Source organism: Rhineura floridana, chromosome 2 (assembly GCF_030035675.1).
Source record: "Rhineura floridana isolate rRhiFlo1 chromosome 2, rRhiFlo1.hap2, whole genome shotgun sequence".
NCBI lineage: Eukaryota > Metazoa > Chordata > Lepidosauria > Squamata > Rhineuridae > Rhineura > Rhineura floridana.
The window spans coordinates 130,316,468-130,334,920 of NC_084481.1; the positions used below are offsets into that span (position 1 = coordinate 130,316,468).

At 44.1% G+C, this 18,453-nt stretch overlaps 1 protein-coding gene across 4 annotated transcripts in view; it reads right to left on the minus strand.

Moving 5' to 3' along the window:
- The window catches only part of ELP4 (elongator acetyltransferase complex subunit 4), a 307,806-nt gene that overhangs the window by 283,791 nt on the left and 5,562 nt on the right, over window positions 1-18,453 (minus strand). For all 4 annotated transcript variants that reach the window (XM_061610549.1, XM_061610546.1, XM_061610547.1 and 1 more), the window contains exon 2: window positions 10,570-10,605. In XM_061610549.1, coding sequence (XP_061466533.1) covers window positions 10,570-10,605 — 36 coding nt within the window. The remainder of the gene's footprint in view (window positions 1-10,569; window positions 10,606-18,453) is intronic.

The window sequence follows — 18,453 nt, forward strand, 5'->3', positions numbered from 1 at the left end:
AGCATACAGTGAGTGGTGGCAACACCTGCAATCAGACTAAATGACAGAAACAAGACATTTACTGTGCTGATCTTGTTTTAGCAGGGAGGAAACAACAATATTAAGACAGTTGATATAGTTCAGATACAGTAGGGCCCCGTTTTTCGGCGGCCTGCTTTTCGGCGTTCCACTAATATGGTGCTTTCAATTAGAGTAAGGCCCCACTCATGCGGCGCTTGTTCCACTTTTACGGCATTTTTCGGGCGTCGGGTGCCATTTTATTGATGGAGTTCTGCTTTTTGGTGTGCTTTGCTTGTCGGCGGGGCTCTGGAACGTAACCCGCCATACGAGTGGGGCCCTACTGTAGTCACTTTAAATATGTTTGATTTACTATGCAATTTTAGTAAAGTTTCCTATGGTAAATTATTTTCTTTGGCTTCTGTTTCTGTGAATATATGAAATACAGCAACACTTGGCATAATTGCAATGACTATTCTGCATAATAGTCTCCAGTGGACATGAGGAGTGTCTCAGTTTGCACAAGATAAAACAGTAGGAAGTGAATTATATTCTAGCAAAATTCTAGGTGTGCTCTGTTTTTAACTGACTATGCCCACCCTTCCTTAAATGAAGTGGTTTAAGCATAGCAGGCTGAACACATGCAACTTGGGCAGGCCAAGTTTGTTTTTTCCAGTTCATTGCTTAAGTAGAAACATATAGTAATCAGTCTAATTTTACATGAAAGCTGCAGTTTCAGATTCAACTGTTAATGCATCCAAAACAGAAATAGAATATAACCTCCAGTTTCAAACACAAAAGGCTGTTTGCACCATCATATGACATTGACCAATGAAAAGGCTTTGAAATTTATAAAAATAAATTTGACACAGATTTCTAGGATGAATAATGAGTGAATATAATTTTCTAGGTTAGATTCTCCATAGAAACAGTAGTAACATAGGAAAGAAGCAAAGTAAGCAGAACACCAATAAACATACAAAAATGTAGTTCTCCAAGTGGGTGGGGAAGGACAGAAGTGGGAGGATAGGAGGGAGGAGGAAGAGAGGGCAGTTTTGATCATGCTTATTGAGTTTAATGGGATTTAGTCCTGTGCAATCATACTTAGGATAGGTGAAACTGACCTGGAAGGGGAGGGGGAGGGAGGAATGAGGAGGGGAGTGGGAGATTGAATGGGTGGGCACTGGGCAGAGGGAAAGCCCCTTTCATTTCCAAAAGAAAAACATTGTGAACAGTATCATTATTTTTTGGGATTTCCCCCACCTTTTTATTCTACAGCAGACACATGTAGTCTCCCGGCCACATCCATACCAGACATTTATTCCACTTTAAACAGTCATGGCTTCCCAAAGAATCCTGTGAAGGGTTGTGAAGGGTGCTGAGAGTCGTTGGGAGACACCCTATTCCCCTCACAGAACTACAGTCACCAGAATTCTCTAGGAAGAAGGACTGACTGTTAAACCACTCTGGCCGCTGGAGCTCTGTCAGGGAAACAGGAGTCTCTTCTCCCCAAGATGGATAAAAATCAGTGCTTTTTAAAAAGAAGTGAGAGCCAGTGTGGTGTAGTGGTTAGAGTGTTGGACTATGACCTTGGAGACCAGGGTTCAAATCCCCACACAGCCATGAAGCTCACTGGGTGACCTTGGGCCAGTCACTGCCTCTCAGCCTCAGAGGAAGGCAACGGTAATCCCCCTCTGAATACCACTTACCATGAAAACCCTATTTGTAGGGTTGCCATAAGTCGGAATCGACTTGAAGGCAGTCCATTTCCATTTTTTTAAAAAGAAATTTGAATTTTTGATTTTTTAATATTTTTTTTAAAAAGCACAAATAAAACAGTAACTTTCTTTCTTGTTCAGTTCAACCTTATTACAAACATGCTAAACCTACACTTACACTTCATAAAAATGAATTAATGGCTCTATCTCACTCATACACATTACCGACCAATCAAACATGGACATTCATTTCAGTTTTTCATCACATGAAAATAGCTCTGCCCAGCCTAACTACAAACTGTTGCTTCTTGGAAGTTCTGCACTTTCAGTTTCTATTTCACTGACTAAAGTTCCATATACAAAGATGTAGACTGTATGGGAATGGGATTGTTGTTCTGAGCATATGCAGTGGGGGAGCTGGGGCACATAAGGCAAAGGAATTAGGCCAAAAACAATATTGAAAAGGACAGTTGAAGGCAGAGTAGAAAGGAACAGTGGAGAGGAATGGAAAGAAAGAAAAGGAAGAAATTATAGAACAGACACAGCTTCCTATTCCTATATTCTCCCACACTTTTGCCACGGAAGAACTGTCATGGCTTCTGGGCATAAGACAGACCCTGTCTGGGAAAACTTTAAAGAAATTCCTCCCCTGGGCAAGAAAGCAGGAAAACTCATATTTCTGTTTCAGCCTATGAATAAAAATGGCAGTGGGAGTAGGGAAGATGAATTCTAGTTGTAGACATTTTAATGGCAATGTATGTTTACGGTTGTGATGACTTGTCTGTTAAGAGTTAATAAAATCTGGAACTTAAAAACAAGAGTTTAAGGATAGCCAGCAACCCAGAAGACTGCTGTCACTGCAATGTTAAAACATTTATGTAACTTTTATGTAACATTTAAGATTTAGTTTAATAAAATATAAGTTCTATTTCGTTTGTGGTTTAGTTCTTAACATTCCTAATGTACATCTGCTACATCTGCAACTTGACACAGGCAATATTATGTACCATTTCCTAAATTAAGAAAAATCAAGTTATCTAAACAATTATGCGAAATGTGCTCTCCTTGTAAATGTTATATTAAGTTGTAAATTAACATGTTTTAGTAATCAGATTTGCACCATTGTTTAAGAAATATGTGAAGAACTATAAGTGACAAACTTGATTTAAATCAAAGGTTTCTCTTGGTGATTTAAATCATTATTGAAATCGCCTTGACTTAAATCAATCCATCCTGCTTCTCCCAACCAAGCCTTGGGGAAAAGCCTCTTTGGCTTGCAACTGACCAGTTTTAAAGGTGGCTTTGCAATCCACGTACCCTTCAAGTGTCTCTCCATGCTCTTGAAAAATCTCCCCTTCCATTCCCACATGCTAACCTTTTATAAGCTTTGTTACCCGATACAAGAAAACATGGAGACATGTTAAATTAGAGTTGGGATATTTTTTAAAAAAGACGTGGTTTGTGCAGATTTCAGTAGGCTAAAGAATAAATATGCTAAATTTCAATAAGCTTTCACATTTTTCTGGAGTAAAGGCTCAAAATAAGTCATGAAATAGAAGTGCCTAGCATTCTGTGGTTTTGCTGGAAAGGACGCGAGCTTCAAACCCCATCTATGATATAGGAATTAACACTGAAGCAATGTAATGTAAAGGCCAGAAAGGGAACCATAATGGAATTTCCTCTGCATAAAAGAAGAGGAGGAAGAGACCACATGAGCCTTCAGTCCAATCTCTTAACCAACATTAACTACACAGAGCCAAATTTCTTACATTTCCAGTGATCTGAAAGATGTACCCAAAAACTCTTTTCTGTATTTCAAGACTTACAACTATGTGAAATTTGACATTATACAACAATGAAAACAATAAAATGATTTAGCGCAAAGTGCACAAGCTACAATGAGTGTTGGGTATATGTACTTCCCTCTCTCCCCTACACAGCCAGGATGACACCTTTGAAAGCTTTTACTTTCAGTTTACCTAAGACATGCTATCATTGTTTTGGAAATGGGAACTGTGCTGTGTATCCATGATTAGTTTAAACAAGCCAGTTCCAGAAACCACGATTTGAAGCTACCTCATTTTGAGGGGGGGGGGGATGTTGGAGTCTAGAAGATTGGAAACTTTAGGGGTCCATAATAAGGATCTCTGGGGAACTCTGGTTTGACATGAGAGAGTTAGTAAAACTCACCCCTTAGTAAGATTTGTAAGAGGTGCCATTGTTGGGGAAAATGGTCACAAAACCACATGGCATCCTGTGCTCACCACAAGAACAGTAAACTAACACAGTACCGTTAAACCAAAAGAAAGGGAACTAACACTGATAGTCTGAAGTATGTGTCATAAATGGGTTCTTAAGATCAAGGTGAATGTGAGCTTTGCTCCTATCTATTGATGTTAATGGTATACAATTTGAAATATAAAGGTTTCTAGGTTTTCATATATTAAATTCAAGAGGGGTCTCCAGGAAGGTGAACAGCTTGAGATATATTAGAAGTTCAAGTGTGATCTAGATAGTTAAGTGTGATCTATTCCATTTTAATGATAAAGGAGTTGGGTGATATAAGATTTTAGTTTAAATATTTTAGAGGGGAGATCAGAGATTGTGGGTACTTGTAAATAAAGCACAAGGAAGATACCTCAGGTAATTAAAAGAGATTGTGGGGACAATGGAACATTTAATAAAGACCAACAGAAGAGAAATATTAACTGTCTCTGTACCATTGGAAGACTGCCAAGAGCATCCTGTTGTTGTCCCTAGCAAGCTGAAATAAATGACAGGGGCTACAAAATGCCAAAACCTAAGATAATATAAGGTATAGTTTAGATAAAATAATTGATATAAGGTTTTATAGGTACAGATTATAGGTAATCATAATAAGAGAATAGATACAGCATCAGATAAAGCTTTAATAAAGAAGGTCATCTTGGAGACAGCAATGATTGACAGTATGGTCAGAAAAAGCCCCTTCTCCCATGAAAAGGAGAAATGAGAGAAGGTAAAAACCACAGGATTCACCACAAAAAGGGGAAGGTTGGCGCAGTTTGGGATAAACTATGCAGACAGGGGCAGATCCTTCGTGGAAGAGGGGTATGTTCTAAGGAGAGTAAGACCCAATCAATGAAGAGAGATTAGCATGAAATTAATAGTTAATTAGTGGGGCAGGGGTTTACCGGAAATGGGGGGGAGTATTTAAGTGGGAACCCGGAGGCAGCTCAGGACTGTTAGTCTACTCTGAAACCCAGAGACGTGTGTTGTCCAGTCGGGGAAGGAGAGGCGGCCCAAGGATGCTTGTTGTCTTTTAGTGTTTGTGAGTATTAAGTTTATTTTGCTTGCTAAAGAGTGTGGAGAGGGTGTTTGCTTCTATTTCCTATTATCAATAAAATTGATCAGCCTTGCTTCGAATTCCTACTTTTGCTAGGTTTTAAGGAGGGAGGATATTTGCACATGCAGTGGATGCAGGGGTGGTAGTAGGATTGTAAGAGTATTACAATCCCTATAGTCCCCACTACCAGAACCAAATAAATAAGTACTGGCATTGGGCTTGTAGGCATAAGAACCAGACACTAGTTTCTATTGGTATCCTTGTGTTTGGAAGACCCCCCCCCCGAACTCTGCAATATTTTTAATGATCCTTCCCCAGGGACTGAGTAACACCGAGGTCAAAGATCAGTAAATGCATGAATGAAGCTTTGCTTATTTTTACTTTTTCTTTGTGGGAAATGTAAACTGAAGGGGGTAACCAACTAAACAAGAACAGAGCACACAGCACAGAGCATAAGAGCATGGGGATAGTGAGCAGGGGATAATCCCCAGTTGATCTTCTGACTGTGTAAGTCTGAAGAGTTTAAGTAATGAGAATTTAAACCAGAAATAGAGGGACAACCTGCTCCTTAGATGAGTGATCACCAGCCGATGATGGGAGGCATAATGCTGGTAAAAGGTACAGTCCCAACAACTGGTTTCCTCGAGGAGTAAAATTGCCCATCTTTAAAGAGGTTGGCCAGTACAGCACAAGGCACAACTGGTGGGAGCCCAAGACAGAGATCCTGACAATCTTCAACTTTAAGTAGGAGTACCCTTGGGGGGCAAGTAAACCCCAGGTGATAGATAGGTAATAAAAAACACTTAAAAAATAATAAACACGAAATAATTAGGCATGGGAACAACATTGGAACAACTAGCATGCTTGGAACTCCAGACTTCAGTAAGGAGTGAAAATGGGAACAAGAATGAAAGATACGGCTCTTTACGAGCTGAGCAATTCTTAGAATCCACCACACCTCCACTGGAGTTCAAAAAGAGACCAAGGAAAAGGATGCCACCTTCGGTGAACCTAAGTACAATGCATGCTAAAATTTGGATGAGTGGTCAGTCAACTTTAAGGTTAATGGAATAATTGCTAAAGGAACAAACATATATTTATTAAATTTATACCCCGCCTTATGGCCAAAAGGCATCTAGAGTTAGACATTCAGCTGAACTTAATTATAGTTCAGGATGCAAAACAAGATCATACATAGCTAGCTACCTCAATTAATTCAAGAGATCAATGAATTAAGAGGAAACAGCGATGAATGCCTTGAAGGTAATAGGGCAAAAAAGCAAACCAGACTCAGAATATAAGAGAATTGAAACCTAAACTGATGGTCACGACAACTGATGAACGAGGTCATAAGAAAAGGGTTCCAAGCCTGAAGTGTCAGGAAATGGTATGACACTGGGAAAATCAGAGGGTTAAAGGCTCCTGTAGTTAAGATGCATTTGTAAAAGGTATAACATCATATGAATTTATTGGAATTGTACTTATTGTATACAGGAATACCCTGCATTAACATACGCAATGGGACAGGAGCGTGTATGTAAAGTGAAAATGTACTTAAAAGAAAGGTAAAGGTGTCCCCGCACTTGTAGTGCGAGTCGTTTCCGACTCTTAGGGTGACGTCTTTACTAGGCAGACCGTATATATGGGGTGGGATTGCCAGTTCCTTCCCCGGCCTTTCTTTACCCCCCAGCATATGTCGGGTACTTATTTTACCGACCACGGATGGATGGAAGGCTGAGTGGACCTCGACCCCTTTTACCGGAGATTCAACTTCCTCCTTCCGTTGGAATCGAACTCCGGCCATGAGCAGAGCTTCGGCTGCATTACCGCCACTTACCACTCTGCACCACGGAGGGAAGCAACTATCTATGCATGTACTGCACGGCAATCGCCACCTAGATGGCAGCGGCATCATGCCATTAAGTGTCTGTAATTGCGAAGCGCGTGTACATTAAGCAGGGTATGGTGGCGTATGGAGCATGTCCATTATTGTGAGGGTCCGTTAAATGAAGGTACGTAAATCGGGGTATTCCTGTATAGGAGATTAGAAGTTTATTTTTCTTTTGTATATAGTATTCATGAGAATTTTATTCTCCATAGTAAGACCATGGATGATTTACCAGAGTGCTTGAGTACACTGGGTATACCTCCTTCTCCATATAAAAGATTGTTAGAAGAGAATGAACAATTAAAATCTAAAATCAGGAAACTAGGAAAGGAAAGAGAAGAAAACTAAGTGTTTCTGGCTGTGGGTTGCGTGCTGTGACTGGGGGTATCCAGCAGGTGTGTTTTCGCAAAAGGACGCCTTGGGACTCAGTCCCATAATTTTTTTGCAGCAAGCCCCCTCCTGGCCCCTTCCTAGAGTCCCAGTCACTACAGTAAGCAGCCAGCATGGATTCCCCTTGCATACTAATTGGCTCCTACCGTTTGTTGCTGTTGTGGAGAAGAGAGTGGGGAGGATCTGAGAGACAGAAGTTTACATAGAGGGCGGACAGTCAAGCTCAGGTACTTACCGAAGCCTGGTCGGTCCAGTTGCTCAGGAACCCTTGGAACAGTCCAAGGCCTCCTGTGACAAATTAGCAAAGCACTTTGCTGACAAAATCGAACATTTACAGAGCTCGATCCCGTACGCCGTGGATGCAGTGAATGAATCAGAGTTGGCCAGTTGCAAGCCAGTCAAATGGGATCGATTTCAGCCTCTCCCTTCTGAGGATGTGGACAAGGTGCTCTCGACTGTGAAGCCTACCACCTGTCTAAATGATCCTTGTCCATCGTGGCTCCTCGTGAGCTGCAAAGAGAAACTGGGCGAGGGGATCAAGGCGGTGGTCAATGCATCCTTGAAGAAGGGTGTAATGCCATTAGCCCTCAAGGAGGCAATTGTAAAGCCCATCTTAAAGAAGTCCTCCTTGGATCCCCAGGTTTTGAATAACTTCCGCCCAATTTCGAATTTACCATTCCTGGGCAAGGTCATTGAGCGAGTGGTGGCTAATCAGTTGTCGACACACTTGGATGAAACGGATTATTTGGATCCATACCAATCGGGTTTTGATACTGTTGACCACAGTATCCTTCTACATCGCCTGGAGGGATTGGGAATAGGAGGCACTGTATTGCAGTGGTTCCATTCCTTTCTCTCCGATAGGCATCAACAGGTAGCATTGGGGGAGGAGGTTTCAGACCCTTGGCCTCTCGATTGTGGTGTGCCACAGGGCTCTATCCTCTCTCCCATGCTATTTAATATCTATATGAAGCCGCTGGGGACAATCATTAGGAGATTTGGGCTGCAGTGTCACCAATATGCGGACGACACTCAGCTCTATCTCTCGTTTAAATCTTCGCCAGAGTTGGCTGTGGAGACCATGTCCAAGTGTCTGGAATCCGTGAGTGGATGGATGGGAAGGAACAGGTTGAAGTTAAATCCCGATAAGACTGAGGTGCTGCTTGTGGGAGACAGGGGAAGGTTGGGAAATGTTGACCTGATGTTCAACCGGGTGAGACTGCCCCTAAAGGACCAGGTCCGCAGCCTTGGGGTTGTTCTTGATTCCAAGCTGTCCATGGAGGCTCAGATTTCGGCAGTGAGCCGGGCAGCTTGGTATCAATTACACCTCATTCGTAGGCTGCAACCCTACCTCCCTGTTCATCAGCTCCCACTGGTAGTACATGCCCTGGTCACCTCTCGTTTAGACTACTGTAATGCGCTCTACGTGGGGTTACCCTTGAAAACGGTCCGGAAATTACAACTGATACAAAATGCTGCGGCTCGACTACTCACAAATTGTCGCCGCCGGGAACATATCACTCCAGTGTTGTTCGACCTTCACTGGCTTCCTGTTGTTTTCCGGGCTCAATTCAAGGTGTTGGTATTAACCTTTAAATCCCTACACGGTTTCGGCCCAGTTTACCTGATGGAGCGCCTCTAGCGCCACCAATTATGCCGCCCGACAAGGTCAGCCACTCAGGGCCTTCTCTCAGTCCCACCAACTAAAACAGCTAGGTTGGTGGGGACTAGGGAGAGGGCATTTTCAGTGGTGGCCCCCACTCTCTGGATCTCCCTCCCGTATGACCTTCGGCATGCCCCTTCCCTGAATGTATTCCGCAAAGCCTTGAAGACCTGGCTCTTCAGACAGGCCTTTGGGACTTCCGGGGAGGGTTAATTTTTTGGGACTAATCGCCTATTACTCTGAACTGCTATTGTTCTTTATTTATAGTTTTACTGTTATATGTATTTTATGTGTATTTTATTATGATGCATTTATTGCAACTAAATTGTACGTCGCCTAGAGTGGCCATTGGCCAGATAGGCGGCTTATAAATTAAATTATTATTATTATTATTACTTTCTTATGATTATTGCAAGCTCAGTTTGCCAGCCAGCAGCAAGCTTTGGGTGAGTGATTGGGGCTTGCTTTTAAGAAAAGTTGTGAAGGGAAGTATGGAGCAGTGAATGGGTCCCTACATACTGAAGATGCTGTTGCATGTCAGCAAGTGCTTCATTTCCTTTGCCCTAAGGAGGAGTTTTCTGAAGGGGGGTTATTCAAGGGGAGAGGGAGAGAGAACGAGAACGTTTGTTCAGTAGGGACTTACTCCTAAGTAAATGTGCCTTGGATTGCAGGCTTAGTGCTTGTATCATAGACACCAAAGTTTGCTTCCTTTAACCAAAATGATGCATCTTTATAAAGGAAGGGACATGTTTTTTTCTCCACCCACTATCCCGCTTAGTACATCTCCAGGCTTCATGGCATGTTTATTGAGTTTAGATGCATGCATAATTCCCAATTGAATTCAAGTGTGCTTACCCTCAGGTTGTTGTGTACAAGGGGCCCTTTCACCATAAACTCTTCTCTGCTCCTTCCTCACAAGAAAGCCTAGGCTATAATCCTGTACTCACTTACCTGGGATAAGCCCCATTAAATGCAGAGAGACATGTTTCTCTCAGTAGACATGTATATCATGTTGTTTTTTTAACTTCCACCCACACGTACTGTGTAGTAGAATCTGCAGAAAATAACTTAAAAGGTGTACCTGATTTCAAATGGAGATTACAACGAGACAGAAGCCACTAGCTTATGCAGGAAGGGGGAAACAGCATCTCTTTAGGACCCTAGGGATTCCTGGTGTCCAAACAACTCACTTATCAATCGCAAAGACGGAAAACTTAGTTTTATTGACTAACTAACCATAATTGGTAATAAAATCCTCAGTTCAGGTGACAGGACAAACCACGTTTAAGTGTAAATGACATAAAAAACTTCTGAAGTCCTCCTCTGGCCATGTGGGAAGAGGAGAGTACAAGGGTTCCAGTTTGTTCACATTGTAATAATTCATTGTTTTAATATATGAGAACACAACAAGTGAGAGAAAATAATACTTTCTTTACAACATATCTTGCATTATCTTTTAAGAGGAACTCCTTAGAAAAACTGGTCTTACATTTTTCCTTAAAGATCTTGATGGAAATAAAAAGATAATGCCATGACTGTATAATTGCTAACAAGTATGATACAATAGATTGGAAAATTTCATACTAACCAATAAGAAGAAGGGTTCCAACTGCCAGACCTCCACCTAGGAAGAAAATTAATGTAAGAAATGAGAATACATAATAATGTTTCCAACAATTAGCAATATCAACGAAAGGTGATACAGGAAGTTAAAAATGTAACATGAAAAACATTTTAATTACCTTTATAATACTTCTTACAATTCACTATTAAATAATTATATATTGCATATAATTATATATCACACACTACAATTACTTTCACAATATAGTGAAAAGATCCTGCAGAGCTCTACATAACTAAATATAGGTACTTTAGTAGTATTGTCATAAGCCAACATTCCTTTGTTTTAGTCAGAATAATCCTTACATAAAGTAATTCTTCCTCATTTGAACAAGAGTTTGAAGAACCTGGTACAGTTAACTCAATAGGTTACAAACATTTATCAAGATCTAACAGTATTTAATTGCAAAGAGTAACTCAACTCTATAGCTACTGATTAAGGATGCAATCCTTAACAGGGCTTATTTCTGAGTAGGTATGTATAGTTGTCTTATAGTAATGCAAGGGTACTAGTTTCACCTTGCACTAGTTCAGCACCAGTGCAGGGAACAGCAAATCCATGCAACTACATCAGGGTAGCACATCTGCACAAATATCTTAGATGGAGTCTGAGGACAAAGACTGAGTTAACTCCACTGCACAGGTGTAAGCAGGAGTATAGCAGTAACCAACTTAGATGGACATAGGATCAGGTCAATCAGCAGCATAATCTAATTCAACCCCTCTTTGGAAAGTGAACATATTTATCACCACCACCTACCCTTTAAATCTTTCGGCTCCCCTCCATCTGGAGAAAAGAGCCAGGGACCTGCATGACAACATTAGGGGCCAGAGACTAGAATATATTTCCATAAACTTCCCTCTCCTTAAATATTAGACAGGTGACATATCTGTTATCTTTTTGGCACCTATTGAAGACCTTCCTCTTTTAACAAGCCTTTTAAGTAGAGACCTTATCCCTGTCTGCGTCTGTGTTGGAATTGCTTTTTAAGACGTTTAAACCTGTTTTTTTAAAAAAGATGTTTTTAAAGATGTTTTGTTTTAATATGTTTTAAAGTCTTTCATTTTTAAGATGTTTTAGATATAAATTTAATAAATACAACTCCTGCATATATTATAACTTTTTCTGAATTAATGGTAAACAGCAGCATTTGCTAATATGCACGATACAAAAGCCAACTTTATACATGTCTTGAGCCTTGCTTATGCATAGGTACATACAGGAAAGCAGGAGGTTTATATATATATATGAAAGTTGGACAGTGAAAAAAGCGGATAAGAGAAAAATCAACTCATTTGAAATGTGTTGTTAAAGAAGAGCTTTGCGCATACCATGGACTGCAAAAAAGACAAATAAGAACAGGATGGTTCATGACAGATGTTATTGGAGGTAGCCGATTCACAGGGTCGCCTTAAGTCGTAATCGACTTGAAGGCACATAACAACAACAAAGGACAAATTAATCCAGAACTGTCACTAGAAGCTAAAATGATGAAACTGAGGTTATCATACTTTGGATACATAATGAGAAGACAATTCACTAGAAAAGACAATCATGCTGGACATCCGTGAATTTGTCTAATTTTCTTGTAAAGCCATCCATGTTGGTGGCCATCATAGGACATTCTGCAGTCACTTCACTTGCATCCATGATTAAAAACTAAAGCTGTATTTCAGAATGTTGGGGACATATTTAATCTAATTTAATATTAAACTAATATTAAAATAAAACAGTTCTTAAAATCTAATAGCGGATACTGGGTTGAATCCACAGATCCACCTGTCAGGGTTGGGCAGAAGGTGATTGACCTCTTCTCCCCAGCAGTCCCCTCAAAAACCTTCCCTGAGCGTTGGTTAAACAGGGTGTGTTGTGGCACTGAGGACAGAGGAAAAACACAGAAAACTGGGCAGAGATGCCTTAGTGTTTGGAGCTCCCACTCATAGAAGACACCTCTGTTGCATTTTCCATAATGATTCATTAATTCGATTTATATCCCACCCTTCACCCCAGTACCCTGTACCACCTCATTCTATTAATCTCAGAGGAGATTTTTGGGGAAGCTGTTGACGAGAAGAGAGGACAGTAAAGTCATCTTCCATAGGCAGATCTCTGGATCCAGCTCATTCTCATTAGACAAAGCACTTGAAATGAAGAGGGGTAGGAACCAGGCTAGTCTAGCAGATTTTCTAAATAAGAGATCTTCCTTTCTCAGTTAACCATCTACAGGAACACCCCGCATTAACGTACGCAATGTGTCGAGAGCGAGTACGTAAACCGAAAATGTACTTAAAGTGAAGCACTACAGCTTTTTTCACTTATCCATGCATATACCGCACTGCAATCGTCATATACGGGCATAACTGATGTAAATAACGCATTTATAACTAAAATAAACACAGTAGGCCTTATTTTAAGAAAAAGTTTGTAGTTGGAAACTGATCAGGCAGTGGCGTCATGCCGTTAAGTGTCCGTTCTTGTGAAGCGAGCGTATGTAAACAGGGGAATGGTGCTACTGTAATTATGTCCGTACTCGCGAGTGTCCGTAAAGTGAAGGTCCATATAGCGGGGTATTCCTGTATTACATTCTAACTTAATTCACTAATAGGCAAAAAACCTTGAGGTTTAAGAATGTACCTATAGCCCACAGATATTTCTATCAAACTTTAAAAAGCAGGGAAATTGGGCAGCTATAGTGAATGCACCAAGGGAGCAGGAGACCTGAACTCCTCTCTGAGATACTGTACTGCCCTACAAATTGGTCAAAATGCAAACACAATTTGGGTTGGTCTTTCTTCTTCCAATCCACTTCCTGTGTAGCTTGGAAGAATTTGGTAACATGTGCCTCTGAGGTAAGAAATGGGATCCTGTGCAAGCTTGCTGAGAATGGATTGATCATTTGCATGCTTATCGAGTTCAGTGGGATCTACTCCCCTGCAATCATGCTTAGGATAGGTGAAACTGACCACAGGGGATGGGGAGGGGAGGACTGGGATGGGAGCAGGAAGGAGGGGGAGGGGAGGACAGGTTTGATCATTTGCATGCTTATTGAGTTCAGTGTGATTTACTCCTGTGCAATCACGCTTAGGATAGGTAAAACTGACTGGGGGGAGGGGGAAGGGAGGGGGGAGTGGGCAGGGGAGGAGGAAGAAGGAAGAGGGGAGGAGGAAGGGAGAGGAGAGGGGAAGGAGGGGGAAAGCAGGTCTGATCATTTGCATGCTTATTGAGTTCAATGGGATTTACTCCTATGCAACCATGGTTAGGATAGGAAAAACTGACCATGGGGGAGGGGGGAGCATATTGGAGGGGGGCAAAGGAAGGGGGAGGGGAGGGGAGGTTTGATCATTTACATGCTTATAGAGTACAATAGTATTTACTTCCCTGCAATCATGCTTAAGATAGGTAAAACCATGGGGAGGAGGAAGAGAAGGGGGAGGAGGAGGAAGGGGAAGGAGGGGATTGGAAGGGGATGGGGAGGGAGGGGGCAAGAGGCAGGGGATAGGAGGAAGGGAGGGTGGATTTGATCTAGGGGTGCCAGGCTCAGGGCCTGAGAATGATTCTGTATTGTTAATAGAAGAGAAAAATCAGCTAAGTACAGGTTTTCTTGCAACACTGTAATGGGAAAAAGCACAAGGTGAAATTCTCCCTTCCCCCTGCACAACTTTTAAAGATACAGAAGACCTCTTGCAGGCTGGGTCTGGCAACCCTAGTTTGATCATTTGCATACTTTTTGAGTTCAGTGGGATTTATTTCTGTGCAATCATGTTTGAAAATGGAAATGGACTACCTTAAAGTCGACCGAACTTATGGCGACCCTTTGAATAGGGTTTTCATGGTAAGCGGTATTCAGAGGTGGTTTTACCATTGCCTTCCTCTGAGGCTGAGAGGCAGTGACTGGCCCAAGGTCACCCAGTCAGCTTCATGGCTGTATGGGGATTCGAACCCTTGTCTCCCAGGTCCTAGTCCAACACTGACCCGGGGGAGGGGAAAACCCTTTTCTTTCCAAAAGGAAAACATTGTGAACAGTATCATTGCTTTCAGGGCTGTGGAGTCGGAGTCGTGAGCAATTTTGGGTGGAGTCAGAGTCGGAAGCAATTTTGGGTGGAATCGGAGTCGGTAGAAATGTACTGACTCCGACTTCAAAATAAAATTGATATTTTAATATTAATATTAATTTATTAATATTAATACATTGATATACATTTGCCATTTATGAAGGACAGAGTCAGACAATAGAAAAATAGAGGAGTCAGAGTTGGACAGTAGAAAAATAGAGGAGTCAGAGTCGAAGGTTTGACATACCAACTCCACAGCCCTGATTGCTTTTCAGCGTTTCCCTCACCTTTTTATTCTACAGCAGGCACATCTAGCGTCCCACCCAAATGTAAACCAAAGCTGTCCCTGGCCACATCCACACTACGCCTTTATTTCACTTTGGAGAGTCATGGCTTCTCTCAAAGAATCCTGGGAAGTGTAGTTAGTGAAGGGTGCTGAGAGTTGCTAGGAGATGCCCTGTTCCCTTCACAGGCCTTCAATCAGAGTGGCTGATTGTTAAACCAGTCTGGCCACTGGAGCTCTCTCAGTGGAATAGGAGTCTCCTCTCAGCACCATTCACAAACCACACTTCCCAGGATTCTTTGGGGGAAGCCATGACTGTCTAAAGTGAAATCAAAGTCTGATGTGGGTGTGACAGCCACACCATCAGGCTCAGCCAATCCGGGTCCGGGTGATGAAGCGACCCTTGGCACAGCAGATCCTACCTCCGTGGTAGCCTCCACGGATCTGCGACTGAGAGGTTGAGGAGCTCCAAGAACCATGGTCTCCGTGGCCACCAGGGAGCAATCAGCACTAGGTGGGCCCTCTCCTCCCTAGTCTTCCGCAGGGTGCAGCCCAGGAGAGGGACCAGAGGGAATGGCCAAGGTTGTGAGAGGGCATCTACGGCCTCCGCTCCCAGGGACCAGTGCCACATGGAGAAGCGAGGCAGCTGGTGGCTGAGATTTGTTGCGAAGAGGTCTATCTCTAGCCGGCCATACCTCAGCTGAATTCTGGTGAACACCTGCGCATGTAAAGACCACTCCCATGGCAGAGCCCTCTGGCGGCAGAGCCAGTCTGCTGTGGTGTTGTGCTCCCTGCTGAGGTGCTCTGCTGACAGGGAGGTGAGGTTTTGCTCTGCCCACTGCATGGGAAGGGAGGTCTCCGCCTGTAGGCTCCTTGATCGGGTTCCCCCTTGTCTGACGATGTGAGCCTTTGTCATTGAATTGTTGGTGTAAACCATGACACTGTTGAGATGAACAGCTGGCTGAAGTGAAGGAGGACGAGATGGACTGCTCAGAGTTCTAGCCAGTTGATGCTGTGATTCGTCTCCTCCTCTGACCAGGTGCCCTTTGTGTATGCTGTGTTGCAGTGCGCTCCCCAACCCAGCAGGCTGGTGTCCGTTGTAATTATGGTCCAGGGGGGCTCCCTGAAGGGGGTACCCCTTAGCAGGTTGTCCTGCCTCGTCCACCATTGAAAGGACCTTCGGAGCTCCCTGAACAGAGGAATCCGTTTGTGCCGGCATCTTGCAATGCTTGCCTGATGGGGGAGCTGGGCCCACTGCAGGCGATGTGTATGGTGGCACGCCCCATAGAACTATCTGAATGGTTGATACAAAGAGCCCCAGGGCCCTGGCCAGGCTCATGATGTCCGCCGATCTGCTTTGTCGGAGGGAGGAAGCTGTCTCCCTAATTGCTTGTACCCTTTGAGGGGAGAGACAAGTGAGGCCGCAATCTGTGTCTATCAGGGCCCCCACATGCTGCGGCTGTCGAGAGGGGGCTAGGTGGCTCTTCTTGTGGTTGACTAGGAAGCCCAGTCTGTTGAGGAGAGTTAAAGTAAAGTGGACATGGTCCTGGGCGCGCTGTAAAATGCTCGCCCTCAAGAGCAAGTTGTCGACGTACGGATAAATGTGTACTCCCTGGAGCCGGAGATGGGCCACTGCGGCCACCATTATCTTTGTGAACACCCTTGGGGCTGACGAGAGGCCGAAAGGCAGGGCTCTGTACTGAAAGTGACAGTGCCCGAGCAGGAACCTCAGAGACTTCCTGTGCCCAGGAAGGATCGGTATGTGGAGATATGCCTCCTTCAAATAATCGCCTTCCTGCAGGGCTTCCCTGATGGAGGCTAGGGATTCCATCTTGAATCTGCGGTACCTCACCGACCTGTTTAGGTGCTTGAGGTCTAGGATTGCCCTCCATGAGAAGTCCCATTTAGGGACAAGAAATAAGACAGAGTAGACACCTGAGCCATGCTGAGACTGCTCGATCTCCTCTATGGCCTGGATCTCCACCAGGTGTCATGCAGCTGCTGACAGATTGAGCTTTCTTGGTTGATCCCTTGGAAGCCTGGAGGGAATGTATCTGGGATGTGGTGGGTGGGAGAATTCTAATGAATAACCTCTGGTGACTGTGTTGAGGACCTAGGTGTCCATCCTGATGTCCTCCCATGTGGGGGCAAAGTGTAGCAGACAGCCCCCAATGTGTAAGGCGTCATTAACGACGGGCCCGACCGCCATGCTTTGGGATGGCGGCTGTGTAGTCTGAGCGGCCTCCCTGAGCTGGACGCTGCTTGGTGTTGTAGTGAGGACTAGCCCATGAGTAGTGGGAGGAGGGTTTGTAGTCTCTACCTCCTGGGGATTGTCTAGAGGCTCGAAAGGGCTGGAAGAGAGTTGTAGGGGGCGTATTTTCTCTGGAAACGCCTGCCCATCTTGCGGTCGCCATGTATGGTAACGAGATTGGCCCTGGCTGTGTTGTCAGCCTCCCAATGCTTGAGCCAGACAGTGCGCAGTGCCACGATGTCGGCTGCTATGGATCTGGCCGTGAATTGAGAGGAGTCCATTGTGGCATCTGCGATGAAGGACACTGCTCTATGAGGCTTTAACAGTGTCTTCTTAGTGCACTCTGGGTCCTGCTCAGGGTTGTCCAGTAGCTCGTCCAGCCAGACCAAGGAGGCCCTAGTGAAGGCTGATGCAGTGCTAGAGGTTCTGAAGGCAATGGCGACGGCCTCGTGAGCCCGCTTCAAGGCATAGTCCAGCTGGCGCTCCGTAGGGTCCTTTAGCTATGTCTCCCTTTAGAGACAAGGCCCAGCACTGGCATGTCCACTGTCGGGATCTGAAGAAACTCCATAACATCAGCTTCAATGGCATATAACTTGTTGGCCAGGGTCCTCCTTCTACGGGACTGCAAGGGATTGTTCCATTCCGCCAGGGCAGACCTGCAGACCGGAGCTGGAATGGGGGCTGCGAGACAGGGTGAAGCCCATTCCGGATCTATGCCCATAGCAGCAGCCTTATCAACCCCCAGGTTTTCCACACCCAAGGTAGTCCTGACTCTCCTCAAGAGCAGGGGGTAATGAGAAGACTTGAAGAGGCGCTGCGGAAGAGGCTCAGGCTTCTCATCCTCAGAATTGGTGCTCCAACCCGCCTCTGAGAGCTCCTCATCCGATGGGAGGTCATGGTCTTGTGGTTGGTCATCACGGAACCTGCCTCTCGACGCGTCAAAAAGACTTGGGGACAACTCCCCCTCCTCCTCTGGATAAGGGAGAGGCTCCATCGTGCGATGAGACTTGCTCCTAGCCTTTTGCCCCCCGGAAGAAAATGACTTGGAGGGGCGGGTAGAGACTGTGACTTGAAGAGAGTCGAAGCTGCTAGCCATGGAGCTAAACAAGGCCTCCCTAACCTTCTCCATGAAATCCTCCTGAAAATCCAGAGGCCGGCCCCGGCTCGAAGTAGAATGGCTTGATGAGCGCATTGGGCAAGCTGTTTGCTGGGAGAGGCCACTAGATTCGCCATCTGAGGGCTCTACATTGGGTACATTGCCT